This window comes from Chiloscyllium punctatum, chromosome 1 (genome assembly GCF_047496795.1).
Source record: "Chiloscyllium punctatum isolate Juve2018m chromosome 1, sChiPun1.3, whole genome shotgun sequence".
NCBI classification, from domain to species: domain Eukaryota; kingdom Metazoa; phylum Chordata; class Chondrichthyes; order Orectolobiformes; family Hemiscylliidae; genus Chiloscyllium; species Chiloscyllium punctatum.
In genome coordinates this window covers 123,646,941-123,667,039 of record NC_092739.1, presented here as the reverse complement: position 1 = coordinate 123,667,039, position 20,099 = coordinate 123,646,941, and the positions used below count along the sequence as shown (strand labels likewise).

The window sequence follows — 20,099 nt, the reverse complement described above, 5'->3', positions numbered from 1 at the left end:
GAATTTATTATGGCCAATTCACCTAATCTACACATCTTTGGATTGTGGGAGGAAACCAGAGCACCTGAAGGAAATTCACACAGACATGGAGAATGCGCAAACTCCACACAGACAGTCACCAAAGGCTGGAATCAAATGCAGGTCCCTGGCGCGGGGAGACAGCAGTGCTAACCACTAAGCCACCATGCCACCCCAGCATAAACTTTATGGAATTTGAAATAATAAAGTGGGTCATTTAGGTTGCAATTGTTATTTCCTCCAACTCCTTTTTATTTCATGAATCATATGATGCACTGGTTGCTGCTAATATTAACTTTTCATCACAACATAGCAATAGCATCACGCTACTCTAAGTAGAAAGATTTCCTCTAGCAATACTGCCTGGCACAAAACATGCCCTTGGTTTCGTCCGGAGGCTCACTGAAGATGTTACCTAGTATGGTGATGAACTGTCTGAAAATGAACCCTCCAGCTCAGTGACCAAACCTATATCCAGAACTTCAATGTGAGCTATAAATCTTCTCAAAACTCACTGGACGCACAATATATTATCTGCTTATTAATATCAGAACTTATAAAATCGGTCTTAGATCACACAGCCTTAGTTTCAAAGTTACAGTCAAATCTTTAAGCCATGCAATGGTTAACAGGTCAATTCAACTATGATCAATGTTCCTCTTTGTATTCACTTATGGAACATTGATCATAAGTGTCACTGGTTGGTCATCATTCATTGCTCCAGTTGCCCCTTGAGAAGGCGGTGGTGAGCTAAGTTCGTGAACCACTGCATTCCACATGCTGGAAGTTAACCCACAACACCATTAACAAGAGAATTCCAGAATTTTGACCCAGCAATACTGAAGGAATGGTGACGTTTTTCCAAGTCAGGGCAGTGAATGGGGAACTTGCAGGTGGTGTCTTCCCATGTATCTGCTGCCCTTGTCCAAGATGGAAATGTTCCTGGGTTTAGAAGGTGAGTAGATTACTAGGAGCTGAGTGACTACAGAATAATTCTCTCTATGGTTATAACCCTACACCACAGGAAATACAATTCTTGCACATTCAAACTACCAACCTGTAGCCCCTAAATTCAACCTTCATCCCTCTTCCCACTCTATAAAGTAGCACCTTGGACAGTGTAAATAAGGAACACAATCTTTAGGATTCTGCTGTTACAGAATGGGCTTGCAGTCTTTAAATCAATCTAATTATAATGTCTAAAGTTCATAAGTTGACAGGGTAGATGCTGGTTGGCTATTTCTCCTGATTGAGGAGTCTAGGTCACAGTATCAGAATGAGGGGTCAACCATGAGGAAACATGTCATAAATGTTTGTTCTCTATGTGTGAACCACACAGGCACAATTGCAGTTATTGTCAATTTCTAGTGCTGGTGGACATTGCTGTCGTAACAATAAAGTCTTTACGGCGATGTCATTCCAACAACTGTGTTAACAAGACATTCCAGAAAATGAAAAATACAAGAAAAATTGGTGGTCACAAAGGAAAATCTAGCACTCGCTATCAAGGTTGATGATTGAATAATGATCACAAAGGCAAAAGGTGGTTAATGGCATTATATCATATCTATATCTCCAAAAGAAAACATATGTGAGCTAAATATTTTAAATTAAGGTCTTTGTGACCCCACATTAGATATTTTTGTCAGTTGTATTGAATGTCAAAATAATTGTTGCAAGGTCAAGAGTAAAACAGAAAACTCATGACTGTAGTTTAACTGACGTATACACAACCTCATGATACCTTCTCCAAATTCTCAAAGTAGAACAATAAACCATACTATAAACTGTTCAACTATAAACTGTTGAACAAATTGAATAAATGGACAAGTAATAATTGTACAGTATAACTTCAGAGTGTTGTAAGCCTGGTTAGTCCTTCTCACAAACCACAAGGTAAAGTAAACTTTAATCAAGCTCCATTAATTTTGAACTTCATGGAGAAGTCTGCTTTGTTATGATCCCAGGTTATGTGATGACTGGACAAGTAAGATCTCAAACAAAGATTGTGCTCCATTAAGCATATTGTGTGCTTGGTTTTAACAAGGTTGTGTCTCTCTAAAGGCTGCTGGAGCTACAGTATGCAAGCAAATGGACAGTATTCCATCACACTTGTGTGTCTTGCAGATGGCGGCTAGGCATTGGGTATCAGAAGCAATATTCATTCTAATTCTCTTTCCAACTGCATAGGCCTACAAGATCTGTGCAAAGCAGGGAGCTCAGGATAGGCGTAACCTCTGAATGCCAGTTGCCATGTGAGGAGTGTTGGAGCCCTGTATGCACACGCCTTCAAGGAATGTTGTCCCGTAGAAAAGATACTTGCTGCATACACCCAGCATCTGAATTGCTAATGTAGCCACAGTATTTATAATGGCTAGGTCAGTTCAGTTTCTGGTCCAAGGTAACCCCAGGATTTTGGTTATGGGGAATTCAGAGATGGTAATGCCATTGAGTGTCTAGGGTGGATGGTTGACTGTTGGTTTGATTTATTGTAGTCACAGGTACCTAAGTACAATGAAAAGTTTTGTTTTGTGAGCAGTACAGATTGATCATAGCAAACAAGGACATGCAGATCATAAGGTACTTAGACAAAGTGAGGAATACAAGGTTACGCCTGTACAGCAGGTGCACAAAGCAAGATCACCATTAGCAACATCAACATTATTTGAAGTGAGAGAGGTCCATTCAGCAGTCTAATGAGGGCAGGAAAAATGCTGTTCTTGAACCTGTTGGTGCCGGTCTTCAAGCTTCTGTATCTCTGCCTGATGGAAGAGATGTGAAGAGAGCATTATCAGGATGGGAATGGTCTTCAATGATGTTAGCTGCCTTTCTGCAGCAACATGAAGTGTGAATAGAGTCCATGGATGGAAAGTTGGCTTCCATGATGGTCTGGGCTGTGCACACAACTTTCCATACTTTCTTACAGTCTTGGGCAGAACTGTTTGCCATACCTGGCCATAATGCACCCAGATAGAATACTTTCAATGGTGCGTCTGGACACCATAGTGAAGATCCTTATGGACATGCCAACTTTGTTCAACACCAGCATCTCCAAAGCATGAGTAAGAGACATTTTTGTGCATTCTTGACCATCGCATCTACATTGGAGGTCCAGGACAGATTGTCAGATACGATCTCTCATGATGGAACTGACCAATGCCAGACATTTGTTACTTGCCATTTGTCAACCCAAGCCTTGATTTTGTCCACATCATGCTGCATGGACATGGATTGCTTCAGTATCTAAGGAGTTAGCTGAAGATGGTTGGGCCTAGGACACTATCCTGAGGAACTCATGCAGGGATATCCTGGAGCTATTTGACACAATCACCTATGTGTCAGATATGACTCCAACCAGCAGACTGTTTGGCTCCAATACTCACTGACTCCAATTTTACTGGAGGTCATTGATGCCCCACTCTGTCAATATGAATTTTATGTGAAGAACTGTCACTCTCACCTCACTTCTGGAATTCAGCTCTTTTGTCCATGTTTGAATCAAGGTTGTAATGAGGTCAGGAGCTGAGTGACCCTGGTGGAACCCAAACGGGGCGTCACTGAATAGGTTATTGCTGAGCAGGTGCTGCTTGATAGCACTGTTGATGACACCTTCCATCACTTTACTGATGATCAAGAGCAGACTGATAAAGCGGTAATTAGCTAAGTTCAATCTGTCCTAATTTGTGTGTATAGGACATATCTGGGCAAGTTTACATTTTGTCAGTGTTGCAGTAATACTGGAATAGTTTGGCCAGGGGTGCAGAATGTCCTGGAGCACACGTGTTTAGTACTATTGTCAGAATGTTGTCCGGTGCCTCTAACCATTTCTTGGTACTAAGTGGAGTGAATTAAACTGGCTGGGAATCTCACATCTGTGATGGTGGGGACCACTGGAGGAGGCTAAGATGGAGCTTTGTTGCGAATGCTTCAGTCACATCTTTTGCATCAATGAGCTGGGTTCCTTTATTATCAAGGGTGAGATGTTTATGGAACCTCCTCCTCCAATGAGCTGTTAAATTGTCCACCATCATTCACGACTAGATGTGACAGGCCTGCAGAGTTTGGATCTGATCCATTGGGGGTGAGATCACTTAGTTCTGTCAATCACTTGATATTTACACTATCTGTCATGCAAATAACCTGATTTTCTTTTTCACCAGGCTGACAACTCATTTTTAGAAATATCTTGTGCTGTTCTTCATTCAAGCAGGGATGTATTCTTCCTCCAATAGTCACAGAGGGCCTAACAGTCCAAATCTTCCTGGAAAAAGAAATGAAAAGTTCCTGATGCATGCCGTTATTAATGTGAAAATTAGACCAGCAAGCAAGGTCAGGGATTGAAATGTTGGGCAGTGACCTGCAAATGTTTAGAACATGCTGCTTAAGTTACATTCTTCCTCCATTTAGACCATAAGACCAAAAGATATAAAAGCAGAATTAGACCATTTAGCCCATTGAATCTGCTCTGCCATTCAATCATGGCTGAAATATTTCTCAAGCCCATCCTCCCACCTTTCCCCCATAACCCTTGATCCTCTTACTAACCAAGAGCCTGTCTATCTTTGTCTTAAATGCACTCAATGACTTGACTTCTACAGCCCACTGCAGCAATGAGTTCCATGGAGTTCCTGCACTCTGGCTGAAGAAATTCCTCCTTACCCCAGTTCCCTTCACCCTGAGGCTGTATCCCAAGGTCCTAGTCCCTCGTACTAATAAAAACATCTTCTCCAAGTCCACTTTATCTAGACATCTCAGTATTCTGTAAGTTTCAATCAGATCCCTCCTCATCCTTCTAAACATCCTTCGAGTACAGACCCAGCATGCTCAGCTGTTGCTCACTGGTGTCCAAAACTGCTCCATATATTCCAAATGTGGTCTGACTAGAGCTTTATACAGCCTCAGCTATACTTCTCTACTCTTGTTTGCTAGCTCTCAAAGTGAATACCAACATTTCATTTACTTTCTGACGCCAACTGAACCTGAATGCTAACCTTAAGAGAATCCTCAACTATAACCCCCAGTGCCTTTATGCTTCAGATTTCCAAAGCCATTCCCCTCTTCAGAGAATAGGCTATGTCTCTATTCCTCCTACTAAAACATGAACCTCACACTTTCCCACATTATATTCCATCAGCCACTTCTTTGCCCACTCTTGAGCATTTCCAAGTCATTCTGCAGCCTCCATGCTTCCTCAACACTACTTGACCCTCAACCTATCTTTGTGCCACCTGCAAACAGTGCCCTCAGTTCCTTCATCCAGATAATTAGTGTATAACGTCCCAACGCTTACCCGTATGGAAGTCTACTATTCACCAGCTGCCATCTTATTCCTATTCTCATCTCTGCCAGTCAGCCAATCCTCTATCCATGCCAGTGCCTTGCCCCTAATTTAGCAGCCTCCTGTGGCCCTTTGTCAAAAGAAATCAAAATAGATCATATCCATTAGCTCTCCTTTGTCTAACTTTCTCTTCAAAGAATTCTAACAGATTTGTGAACATGACTTCCACTTGATGAAACCGTGCTGACTCCACTCTATTTTTTTTACCATGCACTACCAAGTATCCGCAATCTCATCATAAATAATGGACTTGAAAATCTTACCAACGACCAAGGTCAGGCTGATGAACATTATGTTTCCTGTCTTCTACCTCTCTCCCTCCTTTCTTGAACCAGGGGTATTCCACTGGCTATTTTCCAGTCCTCTATGAACCTCTCTGACTCCAGTGAGTCCTGAAAGACTACCACCACTAACTCGACAATCTCCTCCACTATTTCTTTCAGAACTCTGCTGTATATTCCATGCAGTCAAAGTGATTTGTCTCATACACATGGCATTTCACCCATGACTTTTCTGATACATCCAGAACTTTACCCATCAATTGCACTTTCAATTCATTGTCAAAAGGTACAGCATATAGTTAACAATATAAGAAGACTGTTAGCGATGCAATAATGGTTAATGTAATTGCTCATCAAACTTTCTGATCTTGAGAGTATATGATTCCTGAATGTCAACTCATCCTAACAGATTTGAAAAAAAAATTATGTTTACAATTTTTTCATGTTTCCTTTGTGATTTTTTTTTGTTTCTCTTAATCGCATCGTTCTTCTCTTCTTTTTTGACTCCAATTCACTTTTCCTCCCTAACTATGTATTTCTCAATGCTTAAATCTTTTTGATTAAGAAGATGACCTGTTGCCCTTGACATGTCATTGTCAGCTGAAACGTCCAGTCAATCATAATGTAAATAATTTTCAAACTGCACAAAAGAGAGAAAGTTCTGAGGGTAAAAGACCACAAAACAATGATTGTGAGGTTTGTTCTTACAGAGTAAAAAAAGTGGAGGCATTTTCTGAGAGCAAATTTAGACATATGTTCTGAAAGAAACCAATAGACAGTATCGTCAATAATGCACCAATTCATAAAGCTCACAGTGAAACAGCTGTAGCATATGTGATCACTACCACAGATAGGTTTTCCACATATTTCAGTCCCAGGACAGACCAATCCTAATCCAAACAAGTTAAACAAAGTATGCAATAAGAAAACTGTACACATAGCACAGCTCATGAACCACTTGTGATTTTTTTTTTGCCAGACCATCTGTGTCCCTTGGCAGATATACTACTCCATCTGTTTCCAATTATGATTTACTTGGCTGTAGGTTCTTATCAGTACTAAGGTACAATATTGTTCATCTCTTTTTCATGCTCATCCGCAGGGAAATGCTTTCGGAAGCAGGGCTATCCCTGCATCTGCCAAGCAAGTGGAAGGTATGTTTTAAAGCTACATCATTGTGCAATGTGTGTTGGACTATGGCCACAAATAAACAAGTTCTAAAACACTAGGTATCAGGCGTTATACACACCACTTTGAACATGCTGTCCTACAGAGATGCTAGCAGATACGCACACATATAAAAATTAGCATAGCCAAATAAGAAAATAAGTTAAAAATGTAAGAGATTTGTGAACTCAAATTCAACACTAATACTCTTCAACTATTTCCTAAAACAGAAATACCAAGGGTAATTGCTAAGATATCATAAATGGTTAATGATTACAATGCCTCATTGACCAGCACCCCCATCCTCCATCCCAAAAGGAAAGGGACTATGAAGAGATGCAAACAATTTCTCCACTTGGCTAAAGTTACTGGAATAATTACAAAGCGACAGATCACCAAACTAACACTGTAATTATGGTCAAATGGATGGTGGGGGGTGGGAGCTTGGGGGAGTGAAACTTTGAGCAAAAAACACATCCCAATTTTGTTGAATAAAAGCACCCAATGCTTTAGGTATAGCTTCAATGGTCAACTTGTATTGTGAGGTGGCCAGTGAACTTCTTCAATGGTAAATTAGCTAAATAGAGGCATTTAATTTCAGTAGAGTCATAGGGTCATAGAGATGTACAGCATGGAAACAGACCCTTCAGTCCAACCAGTCTACGCCAACCAGATATCCCAACCCAATCTAGTCCCACCTGCCAGCACCCAGCCTATATCCCTCCAAACCCTTCTTATTCATATACCCATCCAAATGCCTCTTAAATGTTGCAATTGTACCAGCCTCCACCACATCCTCTGGCAGTTCATTCCATACACGTACCACCCTCTGTGTGAAAACATTGCCCCTTAGGTCTCTTTTATATCATTCCCCTCTCACCCTAAACCTATGCCCTCTAGTTCTGGACTCCCCGACCCCAGGGCAAAGACTTTGTCCACTTATCCTATCCATGCCCCTCATAATTTTGTAAACCTCTATAAGGTCACCCCTCAGCTTCCGACACTCCAGGGAAAACAACCCAGCCTGTTCAGCCTCTCCCTGTATCTCAAATCCTCCAACCCTGGCAACATCCTTGTAAATCTTTTCTGAACGCTTTCAAGTTTCACAACATCTTTCCAATAAGAAGGAGACCAGAATTGCACGCATAATTCCAACAGTGGCCTAACCAATGTCCTGTACAGCTGCAACATGACCTCCCAACTCCTGTACTCAATACTCTGACCAATAAAGGAAAGCATACCAAATGCCTTCTTCACTATCGTATCTACCTGCGACTCCACTTTCAAGAAGCTATGAACCTGCACCCCAAGGTCTCTTTGTTCAGCAACACTCCCTCAGACCTTGCCATTAAGTGTATAAATCCTGCTAAGATTTGCTTTCCCAAAATGCAGTACCTCGCATTTATCTGAATTAAACTCCATCTGCCACTTCTCAGCCCATTGGCCCATCTGGTCCAGATCCTTTTGTAATCTGAGGTAACCCTCTTCTCTGTCCACCATGATTTATATTTTTTAAATAAACAATACATCCTGACGAATATCCTAGACTTATTGGAAAATTGGGCTGATAAAGTGATTCATTGGGTATGCAGTCTCTGTAATGAAGCAGAAAGTTCACAGACAAATTCAACATTAACCCCAAGATCAACACAGACAGAAATTTCTGTGCGTCCTTTTAGGCAGATATGTGTCACCTACTGGTTGTAACGTGAAATGTCACTCAAAATTATGGCTCCATAGATGAGTGTCCAGTTTTTAATACAAGATTTATTGACACTGACAGCACCAACAAGTAACACAAAGAAGTGGAAAGGACAAGATCTAAGTCTAGTGAATGTAATTTTACAATTGTACATGGCCATTTCCATTACATTATTTGGAAAAGCATTTGTCCAAAGAGTGCACCACAAATGACTGAAATCTCAGCTCCTGGCCAGGGATTTTAGCATTTCATCATAGGTTTTAGAAAAAATATTAAAAGCTATCAAAACTAAATGCAGCTTAACACAGCTGCATGAAGCATGACAATTGCTGCGTACTTTGTTTAAAATTTAAACGCTTCAATTTAAGTGTTTATTTGATCCCATCGACATAAGAGTGAGACACATGATTTGAGGAATCGGTTTTGTGCAAGCAAACCTTAAATTTCCTGGTGCTATAAACTTTTCTTGAGCACGGTGCTTAAAATCTACTGTTACTGCTGGAGAGAATTTATTTCTTCATGACAGCACTCCATTCTTACTCTCCAACCACCAATCGCTGACAGAATGACTTGTTGCCCTTGTATACCTGACTTTCAAGTCACTAAATCTTTAGACCAGTGCCCTATTAAAAGTTAGCATTTGGTTATTGGGTAAATAGTGACAAAAATTCAGAGAGAGGCAGTGGCACAGTGTTAATGTCACTACATTAACAGTTCTGAGTTCAAGGCTAATGATCTGGAGGTATGGTTTGATTTGATTTGTTTTTTTCACATGTACCTATGCACACTGAAAATTTTTGTTTTGCACGCTGTACAGGTATATCATAATATGGAAGGACATACAGATCATAGGGAAATTGAACAGAGCAAGGCATACAAAAGGTACACCTCCTGTGCAGCTGTAAAAGACCAACATTAGATTTGAAATTTGAAAGGTCCATTCAGCAATTTAATCACGGGGGGGGGGGGGATGATGATGCCGTTATGTGTGTTTAAGTTTTTGTATCTTCTGCCTAACGAGAGAGGTTAGAAGAAATTATGGCTGGCATGGGAGGGGTCTTCAATTATGTTGGCTGGTTTTCCACGATGGAGTCAATGGATGGGAGTTGGCTTGTGTGATGGCCTGGGCTGCATTCACATCTCTCTATAGTTTCTTACAGTCCCAATCCTGCTCCAGCAAATGGTGAAATTTGAATTTACTGAAGTCTGGAATTCAAACCTTGCCGCATGGCAAACAAACATTACTGAGTGTCCCTAAAATTGGTTCATGAATGTTGTTAAGGTACAGAAATCTGCTGTCCTTATTTGGTCTGGCCTACAAACAATCCCAGACCTTGTACACTGCCTTGCAAACCACTCAGTATCAAACTGCTACAAAACCTAAAAAAAAACACCAGTCTAGGCACAGGAGAAAACAATGGCAAAGTCAGTCCCTTTCGGCCTGCGAAGACCTCCTGACCAACAACTGGGGACTTGTACCAAAACTCTCTGTAATGATCCCAGTTGATGCTGTTACTGAACAAATCAGCTCCCAGATTGAAACCTGACTTGATAGTTCATATTTGTATTGGTTTTAAAAACACAAACACATTATACTGCATTTTTGGTTTTAAGAATACAACAGATGTTTATTATACAAAAGAAATAAAGTAGAATAAACAAAACTATTTAGATGTAACACACATTTAACAACTTTGAAACAATCCCATTAATCCCAACAACATTCCAATACTCAGCCTTCATAGAGACTGCACTTCTCTATTCCACATAGAATTTGACTTAGTTGTAGCTTCAAGTCCTAGCCATGAGAAACTGATACCTCTTCCTGGAGTCTTCAATCAACTGAATTACAACTCTCTCAGCTTCAAATATCCCCCTTCAGGGTTTTAACCAAGCATTTCTGGTCTGAAATGCTTAAACCAACCCTCACACTGAGGTAATCTCTTCCTTGAACTCCCTTTCCCAAGAAGCTGTTTTACACATCCAGCTTCAGCAAAGAATTGAACAAACTGCCCTAAAACTGAAACAATAGTGTTCTTTCCCCAAGCTATCAGTGGTTCTCCTGAGCCTCCCAAAATGAATCCAGAATCTTTGACCTGAAAGCCCTAATGCAATATGTGACTTACTTTGTTCACTCACAAACTCTTTGAAATGAAAACAAAATGCCATGGCTTGCCAGGAAGTTAATCAATAAATCCCTCCGGACACACTGAAAACCAATATGCTACTAGCTCAAAATTCAAAAATGCAAAAATAAATATTGAAGTAAATAAATCATGCATCTTACATCACACACCCCATAATCTAATCAAACATCAGCCTGACCTAATCATACTAATGGAATTATACCTGATAGGAACTTTTAAAATTCCAACAGATGCAACAGGACAAATGCAAAAATGACCCAGGGAGTTTAGAACCAAGTTTCATTGTCTAAGGATTTGGGAGAGGCCATTTAGTTCAGGGATGAGGACGAATGTCTTCACTCAGAGAGTGATGAGCCTGTGGCAATCCCTACTGCAAAACGCACTTGAAGCCATAACAGTGAATATTTTCATGGAGGAGTTAGATATAGTTCTTAGGGCTAAAAGGATCAGAGGGTATGGGGTGAAAGTGGGAACAGGATGCAGAGTTTGATGATCAGCCAAGACCGTATTGAATGACTGTCAGGATTGAAGGGCTGAATGGCCTACTTCTGCTGTTATTTTCTTTGTTTCCATAGAGTTCTGCTCATAATACCTTCGGCAGGAGGTATACAAATATACAAAAGGTGGGAACCCTCAACACATCTAAGAAAAAAAACATGGGAGGCTTTTTTTTTAAGAACACACAAGGTGGTTCGGGTGTGGAGTGAACTTCCTGAGGAAGAGGTGGATATATGGGCCAAAGAGTCTGTTTCCGTGTTATACGTCTCTATGACTCTAAGTATTTAGGGGAGCACTTGAAATTGCATGTGAGGCTAGAAGTCAAGTATTGGAAAATGGTCAGATACTTGATGACCAACATGAATAGGATGGATCAAAGGATCTCTTTCAATGATGTTAAAACTGTATGATTCTAGGAATTCAACAGGAGGTCATTCATCTCCAGTTCCCTCAATGCCTGTCCACTCTCTAGAAGGCTCAAGTCAACAATGTGATGGAATACCTTACTTGCCTTGATGAGTACAGCTCCAACAGTCAACTTGACATCATATGGGACAAAAGTTCACTTGACTAGCACTGCATCCACCACCTTTATCATTCAGTCCCTTCACTTGTAATTCACAGGCACAGCATTGTGTACTATCTACAAGTTTCACTGCAGTAACTCATCAAGTTTCTTTTGACAGCATCTCCCAAACCTTCAAGCTCTTGAAGGTCTAGTGCAACAAATATATAGGAACACCACCACATTCATGTAGCCTCAAGCCACACACCAACTGAATATGGAATTATATTACTGTTCCTTCACTATCACTGGTTCACAATTTTAAGAGTCCTTCCTAACAGCATGTACCCCAAGATTTGCAGCAATTCAAGAAGGCAGCTCATTGCATCTTCTTCACTATGATAAGGGATCAACAATATATTTGATTTGACAATGACTGCATCCTTTGACAAATACAATTTAAAATAACTTGGCTCAAAAGAATTATATTGACCTGAAATGTAGAATGAACAAGGCTAGAAAATGTTTCTCTCCTCACAGCACCACACTGCTCTCTTGAACTACAAAACGTGCAGGTGGTAAATAATGTCAAAGCAATGAAAGTTTAAGATTTGTTAGAATATAGTTTCATGGTTAGAGTTAAAATGCCTCTGTAGATTTGACACAAATACAATTTTTAAGAGCAGTGCAAAGAGTAACATTAAGGTCCATTTGACACACTTTAAAAGAGAAAACACAGTACAATGAAAAAAGCACTTCAATGTCCACAGAGTTTTCCTCAATGTCAAACTGTTGTTGAGATTCATCATCTAAAAGAGATTTGATAAAATTAATGTTTTACTTTTTCAAGAAAGATCCATTTTCATCTCGTTTCCCTGTTTCCTCAATACTGTGCTCCTTACCAGATCACAATTCCACCGGCACCTCTATACTTTGTACATATAGTTATTGCTCAGCATTTCAGCAGTGAGTACCACATGGCTATTCAGCAGCATAGGCTTCACTTTTTTTTTCACATGCATACATATATGGTTTGATAGATGTTATAGGTGACACCAATTACAATGAGCTAAATCTAAGCAAACTGCAATTAGCTCATGGCATCCGAGATTATCCAGGAACCTTCCTGTCCTGCGACTCTCCACCCATCATATAAACTTTTATCAAAAAGATGGAGAATTCCTATTATTATTAAATAGGGAGTACTATTTAAATAGAGAAAGACTGCAGAAAGCTGCAGCACACAGAACTGGCCATCCTTGTGCACAAATCGCAATAAAAGGATGACATGCACGTGGGGAAGGAAACTGGAACATAAGTTTATATTTGTAAGGGACTAGAGTATAAGAATGAGATCTGGCTAAAATTACACAATGCAATAGTCAGACCACACCTCGAACAATGTGAAGAGTTTTCCACCCATTATCTAAATGAAAGACATACTGGCATCAGAGGCAGTCTGGAAAATGTTCCATTGATTCCAGGTACAGCAGGATATTTGTATGAGGAGAGACTGGATAGGGTGGGGCTGCACTCACAGGAGTTGAGAAGAATCCTTAGTGAAACATCTGAGGTTCATAGCTAGCTTGACAGGGTAGATGTAGAGAGATGGTTTGTAAGAAAGAACAGGGCCTGGATATAATCCCAAAGTGGTCTCCTGTTTAAAACAAAGATGGGGAGGATTCAAAAAGATAGTCATCTTTGAAATTCTTTTCCACAGAAAGCTGCCAAGGCTCAGTCATTAAATGTATTGAAATCTGAGATAGACAGATGTTTAATCAGTAAGGGAATCAAAGGATAAGGCAGCAAAGTCGAGTAGAGGGTTGTCAGATCAGCTATTATCCATTAAAAAGGCAAAGCCAACTCCTTTGCGTCAATGAACTATTTTTTGCTCCTCTTTCTTCTGGTCTTATTCATCAGCGAATTTGTCAACTTATCTCTTTTCACCAACAGAGTAATGTACTGATCTAGTCTTGAGCTAGAACAATGCTATCTTCAGAAAAAGTTAAAACACTGCCTTATCTTGCACTTCTGTGGTACGGAAACCATATAGCTGAGGAGCAAGGAGAATACAGTGTTAATACGGGGTAATTGTGTTGAGAATTAAACATGACATTGAAACATAGAAAACAGGAGCTATTTGGTCCATTGAATCTACTTCATCAATCAATGTAGTCATGGCTTACCATCCAATTCAGTATCATGTTCCTTCCCATACCATTTGATCCCTTCAGTCCTAAAATCTACATCCAACTCCTTGAAACTAGCCTCAACCGCTTTCTGTGGCAGAGAATGTCAGAGATTCACCACTTTCTGTGTGAAGGAATTTCTTCCCCTCAGTCCTGAGTGGCCCACACCATATCCTCTGACCCTTGCTTCTGGACTTCCTCGCTAATGGGAATATCCTTCCTGCATCTACCCTGTCTAGATCTGTTAGATATTTATAGCTTTCCATGAGACAACTCCCATCATTTTCCTAAACTCCAGTGAATATAATCTTAAATACTCCAGTCTTTCTTCAAAAGTCAGTGATGCCATGCCAGGAATCAGTTTTGGTACACCTTTGCTGCAATCACTCCATAGCCAGAACATCTTTCTGCAGGTACAGAGACCAGATCTGCACATAATACTGCAGGTGTGATCTCACTATGACCATGTACAATTTTGTAACAAACATTCCTGCTCTTGTATTTAAATCTTGTTGCTATAAAGGCCAATGTTCCAGTTGCCTTCTTCACTGCCTGCTGTACCTGCATAGGAACAGCAGGCAGATTCCTGAAGAAGGGCTCATGCCCGAAATGTCGATTCTCCTGTTCCTTGGATGCTGCCTGACTTGCTGCGCTTTTCCAGCAACACATTTTCAGTGCTGTACCTGCATGCTTACTTTGGGTGACTGATGCGCACAGGTACCCGGGTCTCATTTCACCTCTCCCTTTCTCAAACTATCCCCATTCAAGTAATGTCTGCCTACCTGATTTTGCTACCAAACTGGATAACCTCACATTTATCGATATATCACTCAACAATTCAGGAAAAGTAGTTGTGGAGAGGAGGAGCCAATCGAATTAACACGGGGTTGTGCTTGAAACAAATTACTAATTTCTCTCCATAGAAACTGATTTTAGTTCACTAATCATTTCTAATATTTTCTAGTTTGATTTCAGACCTCCAGCATTAGCAGCTTTGTTCTGTATGAATGACTGCAAAGCTCTACTGGCAAACCTTGACACGTCTAATCACATTTCTGGTGTGTGCTGTGATGTGTTCCTTCACGTCTTGGGAAGCCAATCAATCAATCAGTAGAGCTTTGTTTTGGAATTGACTGGTGAGAAAGAACAGCTAATTTGCCTCCTACCAATAAGATTAAAGCCAAAACAACTCAAAGAACTACGGATACTGGGAATCGAAAATGAGAACAAGAATAGAAATTGCTGGGAAAACCCAGCAGGTCAGGCAGCATCTGTGGAGAGAAATCAGAGTTAATGTTTCAGATCCAGTCAACTTTCTCTAGAACTGACAGCAACTCGGGAAAAAAAAACAGAAATTGCTGGAAAAATTCAGCAGGTTCGGAGTTCTGAGGAAGGGTCACCGGAGGCAAAACGTGAACTCTGACTCCTCTCTACAGATGCTGCCAGACTTGCTGAGATTTCCAGCAATTTCTGTGTTTTTTTTCCTGACTTATAGCATCTGCAGAACTTTAAAGTTTTTTTTAAGTAGCTAGGAAAAGGTCGGTAATAATATGCTGATAATGTGGTGCGTGAAGGAGTGACCCAGAGTTGGAGATGGAGCCCGGGGGAAAGAAAAACAGTGGGACAAACAAAGGAATGGGTAAAAGTTAACCTGGCAGAATCAATACCTGCTAACTGGGACCATTAGTAGCTGAGAATGGGATGGTTGTGGAAGCAGCCTATGTGATGACAAGACCTGGTGTGTGGTGAAGCAGTGATTTATCTGCATTATACGAGCAGTATCTAGCAGACTGCAATCACTGCTCACAGTGCGGCCTCCTCTACACTGGGAAGAGTGAATAAACACTTTGCAGACAGAACTTAGTGATCACAGTCTGGTTGAATTTAGAATACAGATGGCAATTGTAAAGATCATACCAATATCAGGGTTCTGTGCTTAAAAAAAGGAGACTGCAATAGGATGAGGGAGGAGTTGGCTAAAGTATACTGGAAGCAAAGACTTTATGGTGGGGCAGTTGATGAACAATGGAGGGTTCTCAAAACAAATTTTTCAAAGTGCTCAGCAAAAGTATATACCAATGAAAAGGAAGGACTGTAGGAAATCTGCCATGGGTGTCAAAGGAAATAAGGGTAGCTATCAAATTGAAAGAGAAGGCATATAAAGTTGCCAAGAGCAGCAGGAAAATAAAAGATTGGGAAAACTTTAAAGGTCAACAAAAAGCCACAAAAAAAGCTTTAAAGATATGCAAGATGGATTATGAGAATAAATTAGCTCAGAATATAAAGACAAATAGCAAATATTTTTAGAAATACAAAAAAAGAAAATGAGTGGCTAAGGTAAACATTGGTTCTTTAGAGGATAAGAAGGACGATTTAGTTATGGGATATGAGGAAATGGCCGAGGCATTGCACAGGTATTTTGTGTTAGTCTTCCAAGTGGAGGATAGAATAACATGCCAGTAATTGACAAAGAGACGAAGGTAGGTGAGGACCTGGAAACACTCATTATCACAAAAGCAGTAGTACTGGGCAAGCTAAAGGAGCTAAGGGCAGACAAGTCTCCTAGCACTGAAGAAATGCATCCCAGGGTATTAAAATAGCAAATGCACGTCCAGTAATTTTCCAAAATTCACTGGACTCTGGGGCAGTTCCAGCAGATTGGAAAACAGCAAATGTGATGCCACTGTTTAAAAAAGGGGGTAGACAAAAGATGGAGAATTATAGACCAGTTAGCTTAACTTCTGCAGTCGAAAAAAATGCTTGAGTCTATCATCAAGGAAGAAATAGCAAGGCATCTCGATAGAAATTGTCCCATTGGGCAAATACAGCATGGATTCATGAAGGGCAGGTCATGCTTAACTAATGTACTGGAATTCTATGAATTATTGTGAATACGGTGGGCAATGGGGACCCAGTAGATGTGGTGCATCCAGATTTCCAAAAGGCCTTTGACAAGGTGCCGCATAAAAGGCTGCTGCGTAAGATAAAAATCTATGGCATTATGGGTAAAGTATTAGCATGGATAGAGGATTGGTTAACTAACAGGGCGCAAAACGTGAGGATAAATAAGTGCTATTCTGGTTGGCAATCAGTAACTAGTAGTGTGCCTCAGGCATCAGTGTTGGGACCACAACTACTCACAATTTATATATACGATTTGGATTGGGGACCATGTGTTAAAGTTTGCAGATGACACTAAGATGAGTGGCAGAGCAAAGTGTGCAGAGGACTATGAAACTTTGCGAAGGGAAATAGATAGTTTAAGTGAGTGTGCAAAGGTCTGGCAGATGGACTACAATGTTAATAAATATGAAGTCATCCATTTTTGTAGGAATAACTTTAAAAATGACTATTACTTGAATGGTAAAAAATTGCTGCTGTGCAGAGGGACCTGGGTGTCCTTATGCATAAATCACAGAAGGTTGATTTGCAGGTGCAATAGGTAATTAAGACAAATGGAATTTTGTCCTTCATTGCTACAGGGATTGAGTTTAAAAGCAAAAAGGAAGGCCACAACTGGAGTACTGCATGCAGTTTTGGTCTCCTTAATGGAGAAGGGATATACTGGCACTAGAGGGACTGCAAAGGAGTTGATTCTGGATTTGAGGAGGTTGACTGATGAGGAAAGACTGAGTAGACTGGGATTATATTCATTGGAATTTAGAAGAATGAGGGAGATCTTACAGAAGCATATAAAATTATGAAGGGAATAGATAAGATAGGAAGTAGAGAGAATGTTTCCACTGATGGGTGAAACTAGGATAGGAAGGCATAGCCTCAAACTTAGGGGTAGCAGATTTAGGAGTGAATTGAGAAGGAACCCAGAGGGCAGGTAAGTGGAGCTGAGGCCACGAAAAAAAAAAATCAGCCATGATCTTACTGAATGGTGGAGCAGGTTTGAAGGGCCTAGGTGGCAGATTCCTGCTCCTAGTGCTTTTGTTCTTAGCTGTTTGGCAAAGGTGAACCTGACCTTCCTGTTGTCTGCTATTTTGATGCACCACTGTGTTCCCTGGCCAACATTTCTGTCTCAGGTTAGCTGCAGTGTTCCAGCAAAGCTCACAGCAAGCTAGAAGACCAGCATCTCATCCATTTGGGGACCTTGCAGCCTTCTGGATTTGACATTGAGTTCAATAATTTTAGAGCCTGAGCACCTTCTCCTATGTCCTTACCCCAAACCCCACATGGCACCATCATCATGTGGGCTGCTGTCACAACCAACACAACTGTCAGCCACCAACAGTCCCCATTAGCAGCTATTCATTGTCCCAAACTGACCTTTACTGAATACTTTGTCCAATTGTTATCACTCCCAGGGCTCCATCTCCACATACTATTTATTTCTCCCTTCATCCCATCTTTGGCACACATACCAACCTTTTCCTAGCTGTAATCAGGTGAGGAAGGGCCACTGGACCCAAAGCTTTCTCTTCAGAGATCCTCCAAGATTAAAGTCAACTGAGTCCTTACATAATCTTCTGCTGGTCGCACAGGCTCTCTTCCTCACTTACCAGTCCTCTGCAGGTACTGATAGCAGCACTGCCACTCCCCAGATCTGGATGCTCCACTCTGCCCAGGAAGTGACACGTGTTCCCTGTAGGACTCTCAACGATGGTCCCAGTTACATTTCCGTATCTTTTCTCCAGGACATAGCCTGGCGAAAGGAAAGGGCGATTGAGTGTCAGGTTGAATAGCAGCTTTTGCCCTCGGTGGACAAGTTGGTAATAAACATGCTCCTCTCTTTTGCCAAGCTCCCGCCTTCTAACGTGGTTGACATAATGTGTGACATCCGGGGACAGTATAGCTCCACTTTCGTCCACTTTGATGGGGTGCACGATTTCATAACCTTGCAAACTCCTTACAAACTTCTCTGAAAGTTAAAATGAAAGGGCACAAACCATGAGCGCATGATCCTCCAGAGGACGTCGCGAGCGTTACTATGGGATTATTCCGGTTAGCCGGAGTGACCCTTACCACCACCTCCCCCTCATCCCCAAATCTCAAACCCTGACCGAATCCACCCACTCCGTGCAGCAACAATCATTGGGGGGGGGGGTTGGAGAAACCAACACAAACCTTGTTTCTCATCTGCAAACAGCAAACTGTTCACCTTACGGTCACTGTGGGAAGCAGCCACAAAGCTGAAGACGTTGAAGAGGAAAGGGACACCCGTGATCAAACGTCCGCCCAGAAGAGGCATGGTTCCATTAAAAGTTGCATCGGTTGAAAGGAGGTTTTGCAAGCAGACTGGACGAAGCGCGGGCCCCGGCCATGGATCGGCTCCCCCCAGCACACACACACAGAATACACAGAGCACAGAGGTCGGACACAAAGAAGGGAAGGCGATGGCCAGAGGAGGAGTAATCGAAAACTTCGGCGTAATATTTCTTAAGAGAAGAGGGAGGGTTCGATAACTGCCTTTGGCGGTTTCCAACTTTTTTTTAATCCTGCAGATCACTTCGAGTTACATGGAAATATGTGCAGCCCTGTGCCGAAACATGCATGTTATCGCATGTAGTGACAGTGTGCAGAGGTACTAACGCAAAATATCAAAGCCTCGTCCCCCCTCACTGAGTTGGCCTTCTGATATTTAAATATTTCCTCGCTCGTTCATTCAGAAAATGGACAATCTGGCCAAGGAATGCAGTATTAGTTCATAACAGGATTTCTTCACACGTTGCAGTTGTGTTGACAAGATTGAGGGAAATGGGAATACTTAAAGGAATTCCAGCCCTCCCTTCTCTGGGTTCCAAATGCACTTGGCGTCAGTGAGAGAGGACAGAATCATCAGCTTTAATGAGCAGAATCTGCCAAGTGTTTGTGTATCGTCATGCGACCTGGATCTGAGTGATTAGCCATTGATTCTTTAAATTAAACCGCCCTCTCACTCTCTGTCCCGGCACAAACTGGGAGCCGATTGCAACCTCCTCCCAGTAAAGAGGATTGGTCAGTGGCAGAGGCAGTTTCAGCTCCTGTGGCTCCAATGAATCAGGAGTCTGACCTCCAAATCTAGTTGCTGCAGGGGAGAGACAGTTTAGATGATCAAAATTCACTTCAGCTATTTGGTCACATCTCCGGGGAGAGGCTGATAACTGTGATCGCACCTCACAGCCATGGTTTCCCCGTTGCCCTTTCAATTCGTTTCTGTTTCTACAACATGCTTCTTGGTTTTGTATTAGAAATCGAACTGCAACGTTCTTAAAGTGTGTTTGTTTGACATTAGCAGTGCTTTGAGGGAGTCAGGCAACCACTCAGCA

The 20,099-nt window shown here is 41.3% G+C and overlaps 1 protein-coding gene across 2 annotated transcripts in view; it reads right to left on the bottom strand.

Annotated features, from left to right (window-relative positions):
* LOC140479591 (A disintegrin and metalloproteinase with thrombospondin motifs 12-like) overlaps window positions 1–19,794 on the bottom strand; it is a 569,904-nt gene extending 550,110 nt beyond the window's left edge. For both annotated transcript variants that reach the window (XM_072573412.1, XM_072573420.1), the window contains exons 1-2: window positions 18,919–19,794; window positions 18,354–18,712 (exon numbers count right to left, since the gene is read on the bottom strand). In XM_072573412.1, coding sequence (XP_072429513.1) covers window positions 18,354–18,712; window positions 18,919–19,042 — 483 coding nt within the window. In that variant the 5' untranslated portion in view covers window positions 19,043–19,794. The remainder of the gene's footprint in view (window positions 1–18,353; window positions 18,713–18,918) is intronic.
* Window positions 19,795–20,099: the final 305 nt, after the last annotated feature.